At 41.0% G+C, this 22,528-nt stretch overlaps 2 protein-coding genes and 1 long non-coding RNA gene across 9 annotated transcripts in view; 2 read left to right on the plus strand and 1 right to left on the minus strand.

The window, feature by feature from the left end:
* Positions 1-3,737, plus strand: part of ADAM23 (ADAM metallopeptidase domain 23) — a 70,723-nt gene extending 66,986 nt beyond the window's left edge. For 4 of the 5 annotated variants that reach the window (XM_068196144.1, XM_068196140.1, XM_068196143.1 and 1 more), the window contains one exon: positions 490-3,737. In XM_068196144.1, the coding sequence (XP_068052245.1) occupies positions 490-538 (49 nt within the window). In that variant the 3' untranslated portion in view covers positions 539-3,737. The remainder of the gene's footprint in view (positions 1-489) is intronic. The other variant, XM_068196146.1, reaches the window with a different exon arrangement.
* Positions 301-19,948, minus strand: LOC137477276 (uncharacterized). Its single transcript, XR_011000913.1, has 2 exons — positions 19,836-19,948; positions 301-482 (listed from the first exon to the last, which is right to left on the minus strand). It is a non-coding gene; the product is annotated as an uncharacterized lncRNA (long non-coding RNA).
* The window catches only part of FAM237A (family with sequence similarity 237 member A), a 269,849-nt gene continuing 263,515 nt past the window's right edge, over positions 16,195-22,528 (plus strand). Inside the window, exons 1-3 of one of the 3 annotated variants that reach the window (XR_011000912.1) lie at positions 20,087-20,136; positions 20,641-20,706; positions 21,011-21,241. Coding sequence is in view for 1 of the 3 variants with exons in the window: in XM_068196173.1 (XP_068052274.1) it covers positions 16,272-16,686; positions 20,641-20,789 (564 nt within the window). In the remaining 2 variants the exon portion in view is untranslated. Of the gene's footprint in view, positions 16,687-20,086; positions 20,137-20,640; positions 21,242-22,528 lie in introns of those variants that run through there. The other 2 variants (XR_011000911.1, XM_068196173.1) reach the window with 2 other exon arrangements.

The following is a 22,528-nucleotide window of genomic DNA, read 5'->3' on the forward strand; positions in this document are numbered from 1 at the left end:
GGTAAGAGCTCACAAAGGCACACACACTTTTGTCACACTGTATTACATAAACTAAATTCTGATGTAGCCAGAGCTGGGCACTTGCTCTGAGAACTCAAGCCCCTGCCGGCTGAAGTGTTGCCATTCCTGGCATGTGTGACTCATTCTCTTTAGGTAAACATGTGCATTCTTGGCGTACTTCACACGTGTTTTACTGGGAGCTGAAAAGTTGTACAAATTTAGAGCACCACTTGAAATACTACAGAAATAATTGATTTCTGTATGCCAGCATGATCTTTAAACAGCATAAGGAAACCAGTACTTGGTATCATGCTGTACAAAGCATGCAACCAAATTCCTTAAATAGTTGCCTCTTGAAAAAGTTACTGGTTAAACTGTCAGTGTGAGCCTTTTACTTTACTATGACCTTAGCAATAGCTTTGTTCCTGTTATATCTAACTAATGTCTTGCATTTTTCTCTTTCCGTCTCCTTTTGATGCAACCTGGAAGAAATGTCAAAAAACGAAGGTTCGATCCAACTCAACAAGGCCCTATCTGAAGAAATGCCATTCAAAAAGCTGCTTCTTGCACTACTGGATTTTGGGTATGATATCTTTGCTGTAGCTACACAGGAACTAAATCAGTACGGAAGAACATGAGAACAGTAACTATAAACACAAAGTTGGGATGTTGAGATAAGTTGGAAATACTTCCTCTATTCAACCTTTCTCTTGTTAACATTAACTGACAAGTGGTACAAGCAAACTGCTTCAAAAAATCAGGTGTTTTTTTCCTTTCTCAAATTAAGAAGGAGACACACAGACCAAGTGCAATAAGAGAACTGTTCCAAAATAATGGAATTGCAAAAGATTCTTTCCCAGCCTGTTGGCACTCTAACTTCACTTGAGTTCGCATGACTTCCTTTTTCTTATCAAACTCCAGTGGCATGAGGAGCTAATTTTGAAAGGGTAACCTGCATGGCTCACATACAAACAACCAAGTTAGCAAGCTGACCCCAAGCAGAATCTGCAGCCCAACAAATACAAACCACTGGGAGGCCAGTGCCAGGCTTTAACAGCTTTTCCAGCCACGCAGTGCATTCTGCTGCTGGACTTGAGGGTTCCCTGCTCCATGAGCTCACTGTCCACCTTGGACAGGAGCCTCTTGGGCATGGAAGCTAGTGAATGTTGGATGGAATTCTTCCAAGAAGGAAAAAGTGTAAATATGGAAATAAGATTTTGATGTATCATTTTCACAGATTATATATAAATATATATATATGAGAGAAAAGAATTTCCATATTAAAAGGTTCTATTCTTTATGTAAATCTATTTTTGATGTTGGGTTTGGTTTTGGGTTTTTTTTCCTCCCCTTTTTTTCTGTAGCATGTTGTACAGCAGATGTTCTGGGCTTGCTCAAAAAAGGCAGATAACAGCATGCAGATGCAGGGAGTTCTGACACCAAACAGATGTGATCTAAAGTTTGTATGCTTGAAACCAAAAACAATTAAAATGTATAAATGCATATCTATGTATTGACTATAAGTCTGAATTACTTCTTTTGGCTGTTGTTATACAGACTTTTCCATGATATAAGTAACACACTCTCAAACTAATCACAGAAGTGCCAAGCTCTTTTTTTTTCTTTTAAGAAAAGCTACTTTTTTTTTCCCTGCCTAGATCCTGTAAAATAAAAACTTAAATAAGCCTTAAAATACTTTAAAGATGTTAAAGCTTGGAATGAGCTTGGAATGTTAAAGCTTGGAATTCTTCTCTTGCCTTCTGCCCATCCACTCGAAGCAGCTTGCAAAGGTGACTGACCTTTTTAACTCACTCCCTGTATCTCTTTGATGCATGTAACTTCAAAGTTTAATGCAAGATTAGTACTTTGACCCTTGGCTACTGATAGTTACCATCACAATATGTGCAAAATCCCAGGTAATTTCAGGTGTGTTGTCATTACTTTTAGAGACACCTCCTGCACAAACACAGATTTTTACAGAGTAGTCCTGTAAAAAGGCAGCAGCAGTCCTGTGTCTCTAGGAACCAGGCTCACCTGGCTGCAGCTGCCTTCAGAAAGGTTCGTGAAGAGGTCTAGCTTAGAGCTCCCTTAAAGTACAGAGCTGGACAGTCTGGCTCATCCTTTTAATCTTGACTTAGAACTTAGATCATTTGGTAAGTGAAGTAACTGAAAATTTAATTGCTGTGTCTGATAATCAGAATTAAAGACTTTTGGATCTAATTTAAAAGTTGTAGTTTAGTAACAACAGAAGCCCAGTTACACTACTTCCTGCATCTTTGTTCAGAGGAAATCCATTTCCCAAGTTAGCTTTAAGAGCCAAAGCATTAAAAAAATGCTGCAGACATTTTCCTGTGAGTTAGAAAACCTAATTTCAGTTATTTTTCTTATTATGATAATGTTCAGTTCAACAGTCTCAATATATTGGTTTTGATTCACAGTTATTATTAAATATTTTCTATCAGCTTTAACATAATCACATTTACACTTACTACGTTATAAGTTAAAGGTGCTGCACACAGGTAGTTGACATTAATAGAAATTATAAACCTTGTTCTGAAAACTTCCTGCTTGGCTTTAAGCAGAAGTAAATTAGTGACATTTCTATGATGACAAACCAAAAATACTTGCAACTGTATTATGTTTCTCTAAAAATGCTGTGATTGGGAACACAATGTCTAACACTTTTCAGGTTCTGCTTCCAAAGCAAGCAAAACCCACAACAGAAACACCAGTGTTATCAAAAATTACAGTAAATAAAGTCAACTGGATATACATAAACTACCTGTGTAATAAACCTTGGAGAAACATTTCACAAACACCATTGTTAGTGTGTGATGTGATGTTTTAAATCAGACCACAGTGGTCCCCAACTACTATGTATATATGTTCAGTGCTGGAGTAACTTTTTTATTTACACCAGCAGTTTCATAGCAATTAGGATTTCTTGAATGAATTTGTGCTCCAGACCTCAGCCATTGTGTGTATGCGAAGAACACACACTTTCTGCCCTGTGTGCATACAACACAAGTGACAATACAGCTCAGAGTAGGTACAGGCTGAAGTGCTTCCTGTGCTGGTAGACAGTTAAAAAACTGGATTTGATAGGTGTTGGTTTTGTACATCCCCCTGGCTGTGCTTTGGGAAGTGCATATCCATTTAGCAGTAACTTGTTCATCGCAAAGCATCACCAAAAGAAGACCAGGTTGACTCTGCCTCTATTTCATCTACTCTACATTTGCTCCATTATTTACCTATTCAGCTGGACGAGAAACTGTGCTAACTGTATAGCTCATTCCAGTCTGCTGCATGATCTCACTGATTTGATCTGATACTCTAAAAGAGAAGTCTGCCAGGCAAATTAACAGCTGTACAGGTGCATGGTCAAGAAACAGACTACTTAAGGCTGGAGTCTAACCAATTTTTCTTTACTATGCAAAGATGGGTATTGCACAAACAGATGAGACAAATGTCTGAGGAAATGCCATAGAATACTTGAAGTTATGTTTCAAGCCTAATCAGTCATGTTTTATATTCATTACTGCTTCCACTGTTACTCTTCCTTTTAAAAATGTTTTGTAATTATTTTTTTAAGTGCACAACTCGATGTTGTTATAAATCAAGTTTTTGTTTGAAGTTAATACTCATTCATATCCTGTTAGCTGCTAATGAATGGAAATTCAATAGTCCTTGTTCTGCATCTTAGCAAGATGAGTATTAAAAATGTCATGAACATGGAATGGAGTAGTTTTTAATTTTCAATTTTTTTCCTTATTTATTCTCTCAGTTTAATTTAATTTCTGTGTTCAAAGAATCATCACCTTTGTAGTAATGGAAAGTGAATGCAGTTTTCTTTTATGAAAGATCTCAAACTGTGTCAAATCTCACAGTGAGGCTCTGTCTGGGAGGACGTTGCACGCAGCCTTGCAGCCGTGCATGGAACCAGCGCCTCTGCACCCAGGATGGGCCCAGCCTGCTTCAGTCCCAGCTGCTGGCTACACTGAGTTCACTGAGACCTGGAGGCTTTTTTCCAGCTCAAAAATCTGAATTCTCTAATTACAAGAAGTCAAAAATAAGGCCCTTGGAGTATTCTTTAAATAATTACATCATTACAACCAGATACTATGTCCATCACTTCAATGGAATACTGTATGAAACTCCATTTCCCTTTTTTTGCCAGACTAACTCTAGTGAAGCCAGCCTGGGAAAATACAATGCATGCATGTCACGGTTACCAGATAACTACTGATACTGTTTTGCTTTCTCCAGTTCCAGACAGGGAAACAAAATGCACTTTTGTGGTAGTTTCTCCCAAGGTTCTGTATGAAAGCATTGTTCTCATTTAGAGTGATAGAGTGAGGGAACACTCTCGCTAATGGATCCACTATTATCCACATCTATTCCCTGTCATTTAAATATAGGATTTATCTATAAACTCAATATAAACATGCAACATTTTGGCTAGAATTAGAATAAACAGTCATTCCTTAAAATAGGAGTTAAGTCTTTTGCAGCATGTGAATAGAAAAGCAATATAGAGACAGATGCATATCTGCTTTTGATTTCACAAGAAAAAATTCTTAGAATTGTTTTTGAAAACTGTCTCAGTTTTAGCACAAACACTGAAGATTGATCTTGCTGGGGCACTTACTATCATGAACAAAACCAACACAACACCAAGACACATTGTATAAAACCAAAAAGCCTCCTTTGTTCTAAATATAATTTCTATAGATTACTACCTACAAGAGCTGAAAAGTTAATTTAACATGAATCATCCGTCAGTAGTATCACGAGATTGCCCACTGAAAGCTTAAATTAAAAAAAAGTAATGAAGAATTTTAATAGTAGAGGTGCTCAAACCAGTACATTTGAAAGCAAAAGGTCACAAAAACACTATCTTCAAGCTACACACACTACAGTTCAGTTTAGTGATTTATTGTTCACAACTCAGCAAGCACATTGTTGTAGGTTTGTGGAATAAGTTATTTAGTGGGAACAGGTAACACAAGACTGGACACAACCCCTAGATCAGTACAAGGACTCCACATCAGACCAGCATCACCAGCCACTTAACATGTTATTTCTGAGCAATGACAAACTGCTGAGGGCAGTGTAATTATGAATGCTCTAATTTGTAGAAAACCCATAATCAAGTGTCAGTTGATTTTTTTCTTATTAAAATTTTCTTCTAAAAAAGCTTGGTTTTGTATTAAGTCTGGGATAGCCCTCATCTTTACCACTAATACTGTAACAGGCCATGCTTTAGTGTGGCACTTTCTGAGCCAGTATAAGAATTTCTCCCATCAAAGCTGATAACTCAAAGCATGGAGGAACTGAAATGCATTTTACATGGTCCAAGTCCAGTTGTCAGACTTCATAAGCACAACACTGCACCACTGTATATCATACATTCACAGATTTCCTCAGCCATCAGTCCAACTCCTGGAGGCTTTGGATTTGCTTTGGAGACTGTGAAGCAATGCTTGCATCTGCAGTACACAGAAAAGCTGAGAGAAGGGCTGGTTATTGCAGCTGTATTTAACTGGTGACAAAGGCACAAGCATGACACCCTCCTTACATTACACACCGGTACATGCTGTGGGTTATAACATCCCTTTTGCCTCTTGTGCAGAAAGAAAGTGTCCCCACACAACATGTGCTGCTTCACTGCAGGCTGACATGGACACTGTCCAGCCAAAAAACAGCACAGGCAAACTGCTTTTGACTGGCTTCCTATCTCCAGCTGAGATGGTGATCACTTTATTCTCATGAATGAAAAATGTCTAAATATCTCAAATCTACCAGAGGGTTACAGAAGAAAATGGCACCAGCAGCATCGACTGATATCCCTGTGAGCCTGCAGCTTTGACAATGGCCTAAGGACCCTTGGTGGGAGCTGTGCTGTTAAGCTGAAGAAGTGCCCAGACCCCACTGGCACAACACACCCCTGCTTTCCTCTGGGCAGCGGTCTGAGCTGTGTGGCAGCAGCGCTGGGGACACCTAAAGCTCACCTGTCTATAGCAAAGCCTGACTCTCAGCCTTAGTGCAGTCACACAAAGATGCTTCCACTCATCTCTTCAGCTTATGTAAACAGACATGTTTATCTCCCCAACAAGGACCTCTTCCCAAACATAATTTCTAGCAGTCTGGTTTGCTCCAAAGCACACCAATAACTGTATAATTAGAGAATAAATGTACAGAATTTGCAGTAGCAGTGCTCATGGTTTTGTTAAGCAGTCTCAATCTGTTCTTTCAAAGAGAATGCTCAAGTTACTTTTAAAAGTAAGTACAAGGACCACAGTCTAAACCTCCATACTCCATTCATATATTTATGTTGGGATTTGACATATTCTGACCATCAATTTCCTCCCGATATCTTTTCCCTTTTCAACATGCCCCACTCTGAGAGTGGCACAACAATGAAATCAGATGGAGGGAAAGTACACAAGCAAGCCTGTTTCCTTTGGAGTCAGTCACTTCTCCCCTATTTCCTTTCATGTACATCTGGACTCTGTATTGCTATTTCAAGACTTGTTCCATTAGGAAGTTACTCTTACAGATATTGTTAACAATAACAGTTTACAGACAATGAATGCTTGACCAGGATTTCTGCACAATGAGAAAGCAGTTCCAAGAAACTGAACTATTCTAGTGCCCTCCAGCATTTGCTGAAAAGCTTCAGGAAATTAAAGATTTTAACTTCTCCTTTGTGTAATGAGGAGTCCTGAACACAGGACTGAAAATTGCCTCATTTGCAGAAGGAAAGAAACAATTGCCTTACATTACAGAGTCCAGTGTGCTGTTGGATCAGAGGTCTGGGCAGGTAGGTAAAAGATTCAGGTCTCATTACATTTTTGCTTTAGTTTTCCTTCCTCTGATTTGGCTGGGCATTTTCACTTCAAACACAAGATCTCTAGGACAGGAACTGTTGTACACAAAGGAGACCTTTACACCTAGGCCAGGGAGCACTGGTTTTGGGCAGAGCTGGTTGGCTGGTAAGTTTGAGACAAACCCCCACCCCAGGTATTTAAAAAAACTTCAAATCTTCATGAACTATGCAGCTTTTCAGCTGTGCCTAATCAGTAATAGGATAGGAAAAAAAGGACCTTGTTAAATTAAACTATAGTCTTTTCAGAAGTTCCAAATTAAACTCACTACATAGAAATTCGTCTAGTATCACCTTCGCAGCATCTCCTTTGAGAATAGTTTCAAAGGGTACATTTGTGAAATAAAAATGGGAGTTTCAAAGACTGAGTGGCCTGACCTGTTAAAAAAATAAATAAACTATATACTTAATTAAAAAAAAAACCCAGTGTTCTATCTGCCTATCACATGGTTCCTTACTGATGATGTATGGGTTTCACTCATCTAAGTATTCTAAATGACAGAGCTTGTACAACTTCATTCAGGAAAATCATTCAAGAAGGCAGATTTCTCTGCCAATAAATTATTCATGACAGATCTTGCACATTAAAAACCCCCAACTTTCTCCTCTGACAACAGCAGTAGTGTACTTATAAGGCTTCACATCTGTGGTTTGAAGAGTTCTAAGAACTTTACAAGTGCCAAAGAGCCCCAGTAGGAGCTACCAGCAAAACACAGAGCAAAGCAGATAGTCCAGCAAACAGTCTGAGAATGAGCAGGCAACCAAGGAGAGCTGAAGATCCCCCAATTCCCTTTCATATGAGACAGAATATCCTCATTACTCTCCAGAATCTCCTGTGACCTATTTCTTAGCCCTAAATAATTTGCTATCCTCTCCTCCAATTTAATCTTGAAGACTATTTTCACCATACAGCTTTGAGTGGGAATGTGCAGGCTCCCTGCATGGGGTCGTGGCTGCCAGGGGAGTGTTTGTGCTGTGGGATGAGTGTGACAGTGGCAGGGCTGGCACCCCTCCTTGGTAGCCCACTGGCATAGGCCAGGAGCTGCTGTGAGGCAAGCGTGCTCAAACACCCTTTTCTCCCAAGAGCCACAGGAAAGAAACACTCACAGAGAAAGAAAAAGGTAGGAGGCTCTACATTGCAATCCTACTCAGCCTCAGGAAAGAATGCTCTGTGAAAGTGCTTTTCTTCCCCAGAAGATTTGGCTGTAACTCCCTGCGAGAAACTGATCCTGTAACAGCCTTGCTTTCTTAGATGTTAGTGGCAGTTTTATGAAAACATGTTTCACTGAACTGCTCTTCTAGCTGGGACATAACCAGGGTGACTCTCCTGTCTGCCGTGCTGAAGGTGAGAAGGGTTTCTCCATTGTCTGTGGGAACATGAGGAAGCAGGAGGGCTGAGTCAGGAAGAACCAATGACTTTATTCTGGAGCAGGTTGATATCAGCCCAGCACCCAAATGACAACAAATCCCTTAATTCAAAAACTAATAGTTGTCTGGCTATAAATACCTAGAATGCCATTAAAATTAATCAAAAGCTCTCTAACTGAATGGTTAATGTGAGACAACTTGCCCAAAAGACACATACAATTAACTTTTCATGTACTATACTATCAGTTTGGGGTTCTTTCTTATTTTCTTGGAATGCTTAAGTCTAGAGAGAAATATGGTCACATCCTTTACAAAGGTCATTTGCATTTATAATGTCACATATCACCAGATTATGTTTTCAAAAATATATATTAATTTTTTTAACCAACATTGCTTAGCTTGCACTTGTAAAAATACCTGCTCCACACATCTTTTCAAAGCTTGTGTTAAATACATTTGCCAGGAGAAGTATTACTTTTTCCACAAATTGATTTAAATAAGTGGCTTCAATGATGGAGCCGGTTCACATTTGTGACATGTCACCTAAATTTACTCTTGGGGAAACACTCCAAATATGGCCCTGGAGACAGAGCCGCTCACATGCAACAGTTGGTAGGCATAGAGAGAGACACATTATCACAGACAAATCTTGTCTGATGGGGAGCTGCAGTTCCTCAAACCTTCTAGCAGAAGGCCACTTCTCAGCATAGGCCAGAGACATGCCAGGGTTTCCACAGGGCTCCAGCTCCTGGCACAGAAATACCCTGGTCTCCTGCCTGTCCCATGTGTTGTCTGCCAGCTCCATGGAAATGTTTCAGGTCATCAGCAATAGTGTACAGCACAGAAGAATTGTATGTTTAACTACATCTTTCCACTGGTTAGAACTGCGTAAGTATTGCATCACACCCAGTGACTCTCCTGCTGGCCATTTCAACAGAGAATAGACCCAGAGGTTTGTTTAGAGCACTGTGGGGTCATCAAACACTTTGGGAATAGAGATTCAATCCACCAAAAGAAGAAAAAAAAAAAAAACCAAAAAACTTGACATCAAAAGTTTAAAAAAAAAAGATTTAGATACTCAAAGCTCTCTACATATATTTTTAAAAATTAATAAAATGTAGCTGCAGACTTTGGATCAAGTATTTAATTTAATTTCCAAGAAGCTCTTAGGTATGCTTGTCAGGGAGCCAATTTTAAGGACAGTTTAATCTTCTGCTTAAAAGAGAACTGGAAAAGTTATAAATGGAAGTAGGATTCCACACTCTGCCTTTGTGGATTTTGAAAAAAACAAAAAATCAAGCCTCTGCCAGGTACTATGAATTTAAAGCTAACAGACCTTTGGGTATACCCAACTCTTAGAATCACAAGTTTTGTGATTCTTTGCTATCACTTAGCCAAGTTTCACACAAGGCTGGAATAATTTGGAACCCAATTCAGCAAAACCCAAACTTTCAGCCAAGAATGTCTGTAATGCAATTTTTTTAGTAAGCCTAAAACAGATGTCTTTCATCATGTGGGACATTTTAAAGAGCTTAATACTGTGCTCAGGTGTGGTTGCTTACGGAAGAAACAGGCCAGCTGTGCATCCCATCACATGTTACTGCCTCTCAGGCTCAGTGCTCAATCTCTTCTTTTATGCATAAATGCTTACTTAGGTCAAGCAACCATAAACCACTGCCTATTAATTTAAATGTTAATTTTAAACCACCAGAAGTTTTGCTGGGAGCAAATGCAGGAAAGAAGCAACTCTGTATATAGTTATTTATACCTTTGCTCTATCCAAAATGCAAATACCAGTGAAATGGCCTCCTACTTTTCTTACTTATCCCTTATTCCTTTACCCTGATCATTTAACCTTTTTTTTATTTATTTTTTATATTTTTCTGGTAGAAATAGCATCCTTTCTGTAGTGTTACATGACCTGAAACCTCTGTCTCATCTATGAGTAACTAATCTCTGTCTCATCTGTGAGTAAATCAACTTTTCTTGATAAAAATATCCTTCTGCAAATGACTCTGGATATGAATATAATTCACATGAACTGTAGATCATAAGATATGGACACTGGCTGCCAGGGGAATATATCATGTCCTGCAATGCAAGAAAGATTATTGATAGCTTTAGAAGGGCACAGATAGCTTTACTTAGGGAGTGTGTGGATCTGAATGAGATGGCCAGTCCTGGTGCGTTTCTTCTCCACTAGGAGGCTGAGGTGATCAATCTAATTATCAAAAACCTCTTTCCCAGAAATAGAATGTAAGTGCTCTGGTTCAGAAGGAGCAGAATGTAGTAGGCTCAGGAAGTATTTGTGGAGCCAACTATTTTATCTGCAGCAGTATTTCCCTTGAGCAGCAACTCTCATTTCTGTGAGAGCCCCTGGTTCAATACCCTTGGGTCTGTCAGGATTCTGAGTGGAATGAAACCAATGTTGTTCTTGATCCAAAACCAGATAAAGTGCAACCCAGAAGGGGACTCAAACTCATTTCCTAACAATTAATCCACAAAGGCTGCAGGTTGACAGAAATTTATCAACTCAAGAAACATTTTACCATTTCCTTTCCATTTGGCTCTACCCTTAACAACATGGGGGACAGTCCTTAGAGTGACACACCACAGATACAGATGAGCAGCAAAAACCACTTCTGTGGTATTTTAATCTTGCTCAGCTCTGACCTCTGCAGCCAGGCCAACCATGAACACAAGCAGCCCCAGATACTTTTCTACCCAGGAACTGCCTAGAGGTTCCATCACAACACTCAGATCTTACCTGCACACTTTCCTTCTCTCCTTTGCCTGATTCAACCCCCAAATACAGAGGCAAGGAGAAGTACACTGGCTACCCACTTGCCAAGGGGGCTCCAGATTGCACACGGGTCCAGAATCAGGTACAGAACAGACTTTAAAAAGAAACAAATAAAACCAAAAGCTGATCCTTAAGGATCATTTCAGCCCTAGAACCCAGGAGAAGAAAGTCTACTGGAATAGCCTGTATTCAATAGCACAAAGAAATATTGGAGATCCTACATAAGAGAGGTTTCCTCCACCACGTTGCAAGGGTCCCTTGCAAGGTATTACACTCTTAATTTCATCCTGAAATCTGTTTCAGCAGTTGGTTACCACTATTCCCACCATTCCCAAACTCACACTTCTAGCTAAATAAATGGAACATTTGCAAGTTGGCCAAAGTCCTACAGTACAGTTATTTGCAAGGGTTCTAGCCAGTGTTCTCTCATCCACAAAAAGTCCCTTGCACTTTTGTTAAACAGTAGCATTACTTACACAAAATACACTTTGACAGGGACTGCTTATTGAGGAGATAAAGCATCAGAAGAAAAGCAGTGTTTATTGTCATGAGCATGTCACAAGACCAAGGGTTTGGAAAGGAAGTTGCTTCTCCATTTACATGGACTGGATGCACAGAAAGAATGCAAACTATAAAGGTATTAACAAACATCAGAGAAATCAGAGTCTCGAGCCAACTTTCCAGCTGATGTGAACCAGTGCAGCCCCACTGTCTTCAACTAAGATAAGCCTTATGCTACTGAAACATAGTTGCTTTCTGGAGGAGGGATTGTGATTCCACATGCAGAGATAAAAGGGAGCTGCCAGTGAAAGCCTTGGAAAAACAAACAGTTTGCTGCCCAGCTGGTATGGACTGGTGCAGCTGCACTGTCTTCAGACATAGAGCAAGGTGCTACATGATTTGGCCTAGAAACTACAGAGTGAGGAAAAAAAGAATGGTCTCACCTGCCTATTGCATCAAATAGCTGGTGTTGAAGTTCTGCCCAACACTGGTTATCAGCATGGTCACAGAGCCCCAGCTCTTTGAGTAGTATATTTTCTGTATGCAAGGGGATCACAGGAGGCACAGTGAGCACAGGCAGAGCTGTCAGTTGTAGAGTTGTGCTCAGGCTTTTCTCTCCATGCTCCACGTAACCAGAGACTGCCTTTTCCTCAGTGCTTTCCTTCCCCTTCCATACCAGCTTAACTCACTTCTCCAACACATAGAGGTTTTCCACCTGCTACACAGAAGTCATAATCCAGCTGAGACCCTCACAGAGAGAAAATGCAACAACAGTAGACCACATTATTGTTCTTGGGAGGGAAAATGGAACCAGACCATCCTCCTCCACTGGAGAATGTACAGCCCTCCAAGTTAGCTCTTAAGGTACAGTTGTGTAAACTGAGCTGCAGTAGGCAGCTCAGCCCTGTACAACTTCAACTAATGCCTTTAAGTGGAGCCCTTCTGTGGCTCTTCTCTGGCTCTCTGCTTCAACTTCCATGAGCTGCAGCTCATGGGCTGAGCCCTAGCCAGCAAATAGCTCTAGTCGTGCCACACAGATTCCTGCTCTGGGGCGGAGGGATCTGCAACACCCAAGCACATAAAGCAAGATGCCTGAGGTTTGAGCCAGCTCTGGACAACATGAGCTCCAAGGGCAGACTTGCTTTCTACTCTTCCCTTCCTGCCCTCCCCGGTGCAGCAAGGGGAGGGCCGCAGCTTTGCCAGTTCTGTTATTCTTCCACCGCTCTGTGCACCCCTTCCCCTCGGCCAGAGGCAGCACTGCCACCAGGCTGCCCCGGGAGGGCCGGGGTCCGCAAGCAGAGGAGGACAGGCGGGGCGGAGAAGCGGAGCAGACTTGCAGCAAGGAGAGCTCCGCACAGAGAAAGCGGGAGCTCCGGGTGCCCGGGAGCAGCGGCCGGCCCCAGGGGGTGGGGGCTGCTCTCGAGCCCTGACGTAAAAACTAAGCAGGGCTGCTCGCTCCGGCTTCTTAAGGAGCGCGGCGGCGGCAGCGGGCTCGGAGAGTCCTGCCCTGGCCGAAGCGCCGAGGTAAGCGCTGAGAGCTGCGGCGGCGCTGGGGCGGGGCGGGAGCGGAGCGGGCGGGCGGGAGCGGCGTCGGGCGCTGCCCGGAGCCTCGGGAGCCGCGCGGGACTGCCCGGGGATGCTGCAGCGGAGCGGGCACCCACCCAGCCCGGGACCGGCTGCGGCAGCTGCACGGCCGAGGGACTACCGTAACGAGAGCTCCAAGTTAGATGATAACAAATTAACTGATTAACTTTTAAATTATTATTGTAAGGCATTATCCATGCCGGAGAGTGGAGCAGGAGACTACATACACTGCAAGGAGAAGCAGGGATAGGGGGAGGGTGGGAAAAGTCAGAACCAGGAAGTGTAAATAGCATTCACACACACACAAACTACAGTGTAAGGACAGAAATATCAACAGATTAGAGGGCATAGGGGAGGAACTGCATGGAAGCATTCACCTACATGCACAGGTAAGAGATTAATGAAACCTGGCATTTCCTGGGCATCGCCTCCAGTTCTCAACTATCTAAAAAATACAATCTTGAACCTTGTGGAGGACTAACAGCACAGTGCTGCCCGAGTATGACCAGACCATAGGGACTAGTGGCTTTTGCTACTGGCCTTTACTAATGCCATGCACATCATACTTTCAAGGGCACTGATTCTCATATTAATGCCCTACCAACTCCTTGCCCAGGGCTGTCCCCTTGTTTTGACAAATCCTGAACCCTTGTCTTAGCCAGTTTTGAAACTTATAAAGTTTAGAGTAAGTGCTGGGGAGCAGAAAATGCAAAGCAACCAGTTCAGTTTCTAACCTGTACAAATGAGATGGGCTCTGTCAAAGTTACAAAACCATCATTTAAAGGATTTTAGTATTATTATTTAGTATTATTAGCTTGTTTTATTATTATTCCTTTGTTTGAACGATCTGTTGTTGCTGGGGCTCCCCACCCACTGTTCTGTGTCTGTCTCCTCACCCTCATGGTCGTATTTGAGACTGCTAAATTGCTTTGAAAACCAGAAACTTGATAACGTTAACTATGTCCCTTGAAAAAGTCTCAGTAAACAGACGTGTGTATACTGCATGGCACACAGGTGTCTGTGCCCAGTGGAAGGGCTCTGATGCACAAACAAGAATGAAGTAGTGACTCAGGATGTTTTTGGCTTGCTTCTGAGAAAGCAATCAAAGCCTGCTTTGTGGAGTAGGGTACAGAAGAATGGTGTTCCTTGGGGATCTTGGAAGCAGCAGGACTATAGCCCTATTACTACCACCACTGTCATAGGTGACATCCACTAGGCAGAGCAGTGTGGGAAGAGCAAGCTGTCCCTCTTCTGTTCTTTAAGTGCAATGTTCAGGTCCAGGGCTGCCAAGCCAGCTCTTCTCACAACACCCAAACTTGGATTAAAAAGTGACTGTAGGCAGCTGGGGAGTAAAGTCTGAATACCTCAAAAATATTCCCAGAACCCCCAGGTAGCCAAACAGGGGGCTAGGTAAGAATAACATTGCTAGGACTGAAATCTCTGAAGAGTCCTTTAGGTCTACAATGAAATATATTCCACAAAGCAGACTACTCTTCCCTAGTCTGACACACAGGCTGTGCCTGGGCTACTTTTCATGTACAATCCCTCTGCACATCAATATCCTGCCTTTGGCATTTTTCTCCACATAGCAAAGGAACACTTCTTCAGGATCACTCACAGAAGAGACTTTCTACACAAAAAGCCAGTTGCTTATCTAGCTCATTAAGAGAAGTAGCTTCCCACCCCCAACAACAAAACTACAAGCATGAATACTCAGCAGACCAGCACGTACATTAAATAGATTTTTGTCCTAAATGCTGAACTCAAATGTAGCTGATTTTGACAAATGGGTTCTCCCTATGCCATGAGCTACACTAAAAACAACCCTCAAACTTGTTCAATATCAGAAATGCTAGAAGTATGTTAGAAAATACAACAGAAAAGTATGTACTAGAAATGAAATCTGATGGAGAAAACAGGGCCTTTCTGTCCACAAAAGGTAATAATTCTCAGAATTTCTACCTATCCATTACAGATACTACTTAGCAAATTTCATAGTTTTAACTGTCAATTCTCAGTGATCTGCAATACACATCTATACTTTTAAATATACATAAATACATCTCAGCACAGGAAAGACACGGACCTGTGGAAGCAAGTCCAGAGAACGGCCATGAAAATGATGAGGAAGGTGAAGCAGCTGTCCTGAAAAGACAGGCTGAGAAGACTGGGGCTGTTCCACCTGGAGAAGAGCAGGCTCCAGGGAGACCTTGCTGCAGCCTTTCAGTACTTACAGAGGGCCTATAAGAAAGGACAGGCTTTTTAGCAGGGCCTGTTGCAAGAGGGCAAAGAATGATGGTTTCAAACTGAAGGAGGATCAGTTTAGATTAAAGAAAAAATCTTTTACAATGAGGGTGGGTGAGACACTGGAACAGGCTGTTCAGAGAAGTGGATGATGCCCTATCCCTGAAAACAGTTCAAAGTCATGTTGGACAGGACTCTGGGCAATCTGATGTGGTAGAAATCCCTGCCAATGGCAGAAGGTTGGAATAGAGACCTTTAAAGGTCCCTTAAAACCTGAACTGTTCTAAGATTCTATATGCATGGGTACATGTTGTACAATACAGCTGCTATGGGATGGCTTTGCTATACTCTCTTTTCAGAGCTGTTCTGCCCTTTAGCACCTAAACCACTCCTGGTCAATGGATGAATCTGAAACCTGCAATAAATAGAACCATTAAAACACATTTTCAACAAATTTTTTCCACCTGCTGTCCACTGATCCTTGTGATTCTGAAGACTATTTTAAAGGGCTCATAAAATTTTGAGAAAAGCAAAACTGCCTAAAAGCTTGAATTATGTAAAAAATAATGGATTTTTACTGAAAAATATTTGGGATCTTTAAAGCAAAAATGGCAAAAAACTGTCAATATTAAGTACTTCCAGATAAGACAGTTCATCATTCAGATCTGAGGATGATTAAAAATTTTTACCCATGCTTCTGCTGCACAGAGTATTGTAACTCCTCTAGTATTTATATACATGCAAAAAGCATACACAAATCTTTCAGGAGCAGAGAAACAATATTTAAGTGCCTAGCATATCATGTAAAGTAACAGGATTTTATTCCTGCATCTAAGAGTGAGACTTTTTCAGCTTCTCTTGGTTTTCTTATATTTCAGTGACATAATGGATCTTGGAAGCAGAGGAAGAATCCATTGCACCATGAGACTCACCTGCTCTCTCTTACTCATGGCAGTGTTCTGTGTGACACCCTTCCTCTGCCATAGTCAAATTGATCCACTGGCTCTTGGGCGGGCAAACCCCCAGTGCTGGGAATCCTCCTCGGCTGTTTTACTGGAGATGAGGAAGCCTCGCATTTCTGACTCTGTCAGTGGCTTTTGGGACTTCATGATCTTTCTGAAATCCTCAGAGAACCTGAAACATGGGGCTTTGTTCTGGGACCTGGCTCAGCTCTTCTGGGATATCTATGTGGACTGTGTGCTCTCCAGAACCCACGGGCTGGGGAGAAGGCAGCTGTCAGAAGCTGTCAGAAGCAGGAAGATGGCTACTTTACATTCTCAGTCCACAGGGAGAAACCAAGGTCACTAGTCCTTTAATATGCATCTAATGGGCAATAATTAGAGTCTAGTGGGAAAGAAGAGATCGAGGCCTATTGTGGTATGTGGTAATAATACAGAAACAGAGGACAGTGCTGTACAAAAACCCCCTACTCCTCCCAGTGAAGTGTAGAGCTGTGTTTATGTTCAATGTGATTTCAGTAAAAATTTTACCTCCAAACAACCTGAACTAACAACAGCTTTTAAGTTTCAGTTTGATAGGGCAGGAAAAGCAGCAGAATGTGTAATACAGGAGGATTCAAACAAAGAAGGCAGCTCAGCAACTGAATATATTAAGATATTCTTCCACACCAGCATTTTTACCACAGTTGTGCTGTGAAGAGGCTAGTTCTGAATTCCCCATTCTGAGAGGAATGCATTGTACTGTGCTGTTGGGGAGAGTGGCAGGTTTTTGGCAGAAGGGTAAAGGTGTGTCTACTTGCCATCTAGCAGTCAGCCACTAGCTACTTTTCATTTCCATACTGGTAACTTTACCCAGCACACAATGGAAACAGACCTCAGATTTAGATGCATGCAGGCTTTCAGACACAACTACAGCTTCAGGAAGAACACCTGTGACACTAAATGTTGCAATTCCTAGTCTCCAGGTTCCCAGCCCCCTCTCCATATGCATGCCAATTACCATCTTCATTCCCAAAAGGGAGACAACAGTATAGCTCTTCCTAAATCTCAGTCCCTTCCAAGGCTTCAGTTCTGATCCTGCTACCAACAGATATATCCTTGCCTAGAGAATATCCACTTTCAGATAGGGGTAGGTGCTATAATTTGATGGAGAGGTAGAAGTGCTGTTTCCATCACCAACAGTGTAGTGCATGAGCCCACAGTGAGAAGGCAGAACTGCCTTTACACTTCAATGGATTGAGAGCCTTATCTCCACTTCCTAGAGGAATGTCTCAGTTATTAAGATATTTGGGGGGAATGTTCATGGAATAATGAAGAGCCTCTCTGAGCAAGTACCCATTAGAGTGTCTCTAAAAAAATGGAATGGAACTCGAGGTTCTTGCACCCCAGGGACAATACACCACTGGACCATCTCACTCTTGGCCACAAACCTTAAACATTTTTGAGTACTGAAAGCTAGAATCTGGGACAGGAAGGACTGAGAGGTCCTTACCCTATTACCTACAGGCAGTATCCTGAACTTTCAGATAGGATTTGAGTGTGAATCAATCCTCTCAGACTGAAAAACTGACACACACACAGGGTCAATTTCTAATCTATGAGTCAAACAACCACTACCTGCAATTTAAAAGCAAGGACTGGATCCTATTCTGCTCTGCGAAGAATCTGAGCTCTGACTGGATCTTTACCATCGTGGCTGGCATGCAGCACAGAACCTGCTTCTGGTTTCCAAGTGGTCTTAGACATCACACAAGAAACAAGTTGCTCAGTCCTTACCAGACTGATGCACTTTTGGGTGCAAACAGAATCCAGCTTTAGACACACAAGGCAGTAATATTGTCAAGAACTAAGATAACCCCCCAGGTTAAAGCACTCAATTATTTTTTTTTTGTTTGGGATTGCAGCTTTGAATATCACTGTCTAAACTCCCACTTAGCCTTTTGCTTACATCTGGCTCTACGTATCTATATTACACTGTGATTTTCCTATACAAAGAGCTTTTGTTCTAGTCTAGATTAAAGAGTAACAGTCTGATGTATTTTGAAGAATCAAGGATTTTATGATAAATTCTGAATATTCTTCACTCTAATACAAAGAGATTTTAAGTACTACTAAGTATTCACATCCTCTTTGTTTTGTGAATTTTAATCAGTTAATCTGGTTTCTCTGCACAACTGATTAACATCAGTCTGTCAAGGGCAGCTTATAGTAGTGACAGCCTAATTTTTTTTTTCTTTAAGAGAAGCTACCTAACCTCTCATCCAAATCTCACAGTTTCTTAACAAAGCCAGCTGTTTTAATCTTTGTAACCTGTGGTCCATCTGCCTTATTTCACCAGTGAATGTAGAAATCAATTAGTAATAATCACAGATAGAAATAGCATAGCAAATGATGAGGAATAGATTTTGCACTTCTTGTGCATAGAGGTACAAGGCTGTTTTCTCAGCCCCATGAGCAGCACTAATGGCACTGAAATTACCTTGTGTACTTCACATCTACATGGGCAGGTATAAATAGCTTTCAGTAGGCTTGTTCCAGAAATCCAAAAACAAAGCACATTTTCTTGTTTTATACTATTACTTTTGCAACAGTTGATAATTTTATTGCTTCATACCCAAGTTTTTAAACTTACTCCTCTTAAATAGTTAAAATTTCAATATGTTTGGGGTTTGTTTTGTTGTTTTAATTGCAAACAGGATCATAAACCAGGAATGAGGAGCAATCTGCAACCTGCATTCTCTATAGTTCCTTAAACATATCACTGAATTGGAAAAGCAAGACAGATACCTGAACTTGGCACAGAAATACTGATGTTAAGGTATTATTAGTATTACATTTCAGAACTAATGGATAATCTTCCTTGTGAAGACTGAGAATCAGAAACTTTTCTAAGGAGAAAAAAAAAAGTCCTCCAAGCAAAAAACCCCAAACAAAACTACTTTGTCACATCTTAGAGGCACTTTCACAGTTACCCATACTTGGTCCTCCTGGGAAACAATTCTCCTCAAGTGTGCACTAAGAAGTGGGAAAAGTAGCTTAGTTCCAGACTTACAGATTCAAACACTATTTTCTAGACCAGTCTGGCCCCTCTAGGCTTCTGATGGTATTCACAGTCAGAAGATACTCTTAAACTCCACACAATCCATGAAAAAGACTATAAAATCAGAACAGTTGAATATGAGTAATCTGACAAACTATTTAAATCTACCTAAAATCATAACTCAGCAGTATTTGAACTTCCCTAGATATTCTTCAGAGAATTCTTAATCAGCTTTAAGTAGAGACAAGTAGGGAGTGTTTTTCAGGTACCTGGCCAAGCTATCTTTAATAACTCATCCCTTTTCCCTAAAAACACCCAAACACTATGAAAAAGCAGGTTTCACAAATGCATTTCCAATCTATTACAACACTGTAGTTACATTACAGTTATAACAACTCTAACCAAAATAAGACTTTAGAACCATAAAGAAAACATAGCTTTTGTACTCACGGCAATCTTCTTGAAGAGCAGCTGTACAAGAAGATCCTCCTCAAGAAGCCACATAGCACATCCTCCCTAGAAACATCTGAATACTACAGCCACAAACCCTCTGCCTCTTTTCTCCTTGCCCAGCAGTCCCACTGCCCCTTACCACTCAGTGGCCTCAGCTGTGCACACCTCCCTCACAGGTGCAGGTGATTAGGCTCAGACCACCCTTTACACCTGGCCCAAGAGAGACAAGTTCCTGTCCCAACTCTGCAGGGTGTCAGGGCGGGTAGTGGAGCAGAGGCTATTGTACAATTGAGGTCTGGTAAATAAGCAGGTATTGTGTTAATCAGTGACTTCTTCAGAAGACATATGTCTAAAAAAAAGAAAACCAACCAGCTGCCTTTTAGAGATCATTGCAAAGAAAACACCCCAAAGTTCCTCAAGGAAATAACAAATGTGCTACTAGACAGTGTGAGATCTCACCCACTGTGCAGAGAGGTTGATAACATCTGGCCAGTGGGGTAGTTGGATTCTAAGCAGACTTAAGCACTTTGATTCTGCTAATTACAAGTAGAAGAGTTTAATAGGAAGACTAAAGAAAAAGGTCCATACTGGGAAAAGATCAAAGTGACTTGACACTGAAAGGCAACATGCAAATGGAGGGATATGGCTATCACCAGAGCAAGAGGCCTGAGGGCAATGCTGATAAAATAGGACTAGCAGCAGCTAAAGGCAGAGGAAACATGGATGTGGGAAACTGAGTATTCAGCTGCTCTTTGCTTTTTGGAAATTATTTACTTATATGCATTTTTATGTCACTTTTCAGGGACATTTTCTCATATTCAGAGGTCATCAGTTCTGAAGAACAAAGAGTCATTTGAAGATTTAATAAGTATCCATATACATAAGAGTAGAACTGTATTACTTGGAAGAATCATTGGAGAGCTAGGAAAAAAGAGGAAATTACACATTTAGTCTTAAGTTTTTGATTTGTAGATAATTTTAAACTATTTCTCTTTATGTTTTGTATTTTAATCCCCATTGATGTCAATTTATGTGGTGGAAGAAGGCATGAACCTCAAGCACTACATCTCTGATTAACTTGGACTTATGGGTTTTCTTAATCACCTATGAATTAAGTCTCCTTAGTAAACTGCATGATTTATAAGCAGTTGTCTACTTTATGTGTGTATCAGGCTTTCTGTAATACATGTGATCTGTTCAAACTATTGTCTTTTGGGTGCTAAAACAGGAAATAACTGTTCCTTCAATAAAACATAGATGAGCAGAGAAGGAAGATGTCAAAAAACCTCCACTGGCTCCAAGACAGCATTAGAGAAGAGATGGTGATGTTTGCTTGTATGCAGAGCTGTACACTTGTACAGAGCAACCCCTGCTCAGAGACATGATCCTACTAAAGAAAAATGGTACATATTTCTACATGAAAAGTACCTTCCAAGAATGTTTTCAGTTTTCCAGTAAAAGGGTTAACAGATTTTACCAGCTCCTCTGCTTTCACACTTAAAATGTTTAATCACAAAAATTCTCATACATAACTTGCATTTACTTCTTTTTTAGTTTACAAGTTCTTTGTAGAAAAATGAGTTTCTTCTGACTCTTATTGACAACCCTAGTAGGCAATTTGACATTAAACTAATGCAAAACAACTTATGGCAGGTAACATTTGATTGTTTTTATGGTGTAAATTATTTCCATTGCCTGACTGGCTGGATGAAACCATGAATTTCATCTTTCCAGGGCTATTACATTTAGTTGTTCATTCAAAGTTTCTTTTCTTGAGCATGTAGCAATATTTGGTGGGTTTTTTTTTCTTTTTCTCAAATGCCCACAGAAAAATGGGCTTCCTGGTTGCAGAAATATGTTCAAGTCACAAAACATGTACAGAAATCTTGAAACGGTTACTGGCATGGACAAAATAAGGCTTAATCAGTCCCATTGAGGGAAATCCTGACTTAAGGAAGCAAATTAAAAATTGTATGAAGGCTAGCAGCTTCAATGTTACTGAATTTGTGCTTCAAGTTAAGCATGCAGCAAACTATTTAAATGTTTAAGAGAGAACACTAAAGCACACAGTTTATTGTATTCAGCAATAGACCCCCAGTTGGCACACAGTTTATTGTATTCAGCAACAGACCCCCAGTTGGCACACAGTTTATTGTATTCAGCAACAGACCCCCAGTTGCAGCCACGGCCTATGAGAGTGCTTTGCTGCCACATGGGAGGCAGCGGCAGCTGCAGCATTTTTACAACAAATCTGCTGTCTCCTCTACTGATGTTGTTCATTAATTATATTTTCGTAATATATACAAAAGCCTTATTTTTGCAACTTTGTATCAATATAAGAGAATCTTCACTCACAGTCCCTACAGCTAGCAAGACCAGCACCTGCCAAAGAGTGTGAAGGGCTGGATGCCTCAACCCAGGAGGATTGGTATTGGAGTAGAGCAGATGTTACCTGTTCCCATACACTCCCAAGCTCTAGCAAATGTGAAACCAGACAGAACAGGTCCTCTTTAACTGAGGTGCTTTTCCACAGGGCCCTTTGGGCAGTTGTTAGTGCTTCCACTTTAGATAGGTCCCACCTGCAACAACAGGATCCCTTAGGAAATGGCTCATGGCAGCTTTCTTCCTCCCTTCAGACAGAAATACCACTATGGGCCTAGACAATATTTAGTTTAAATGAACTCACAATA

The sequence above is a fragment of the Anomalospiza imberbis genome, chromosome 7 (genome assembly GCF_031753505.1).
Source record: "Anomalospiza imberbis isolate Cuckoo-Finch-1a 21T00152 chromosome 7, ASM3175350v1, whole genome shotgun sequence".
Taxonomy (NCBI): domain Eukaryota; kingdom Metazoa; phylum Chordata; class Aves; order Passeriformes; family Viduidae; genus Anomalospiza; species Anomalospiza imberbis.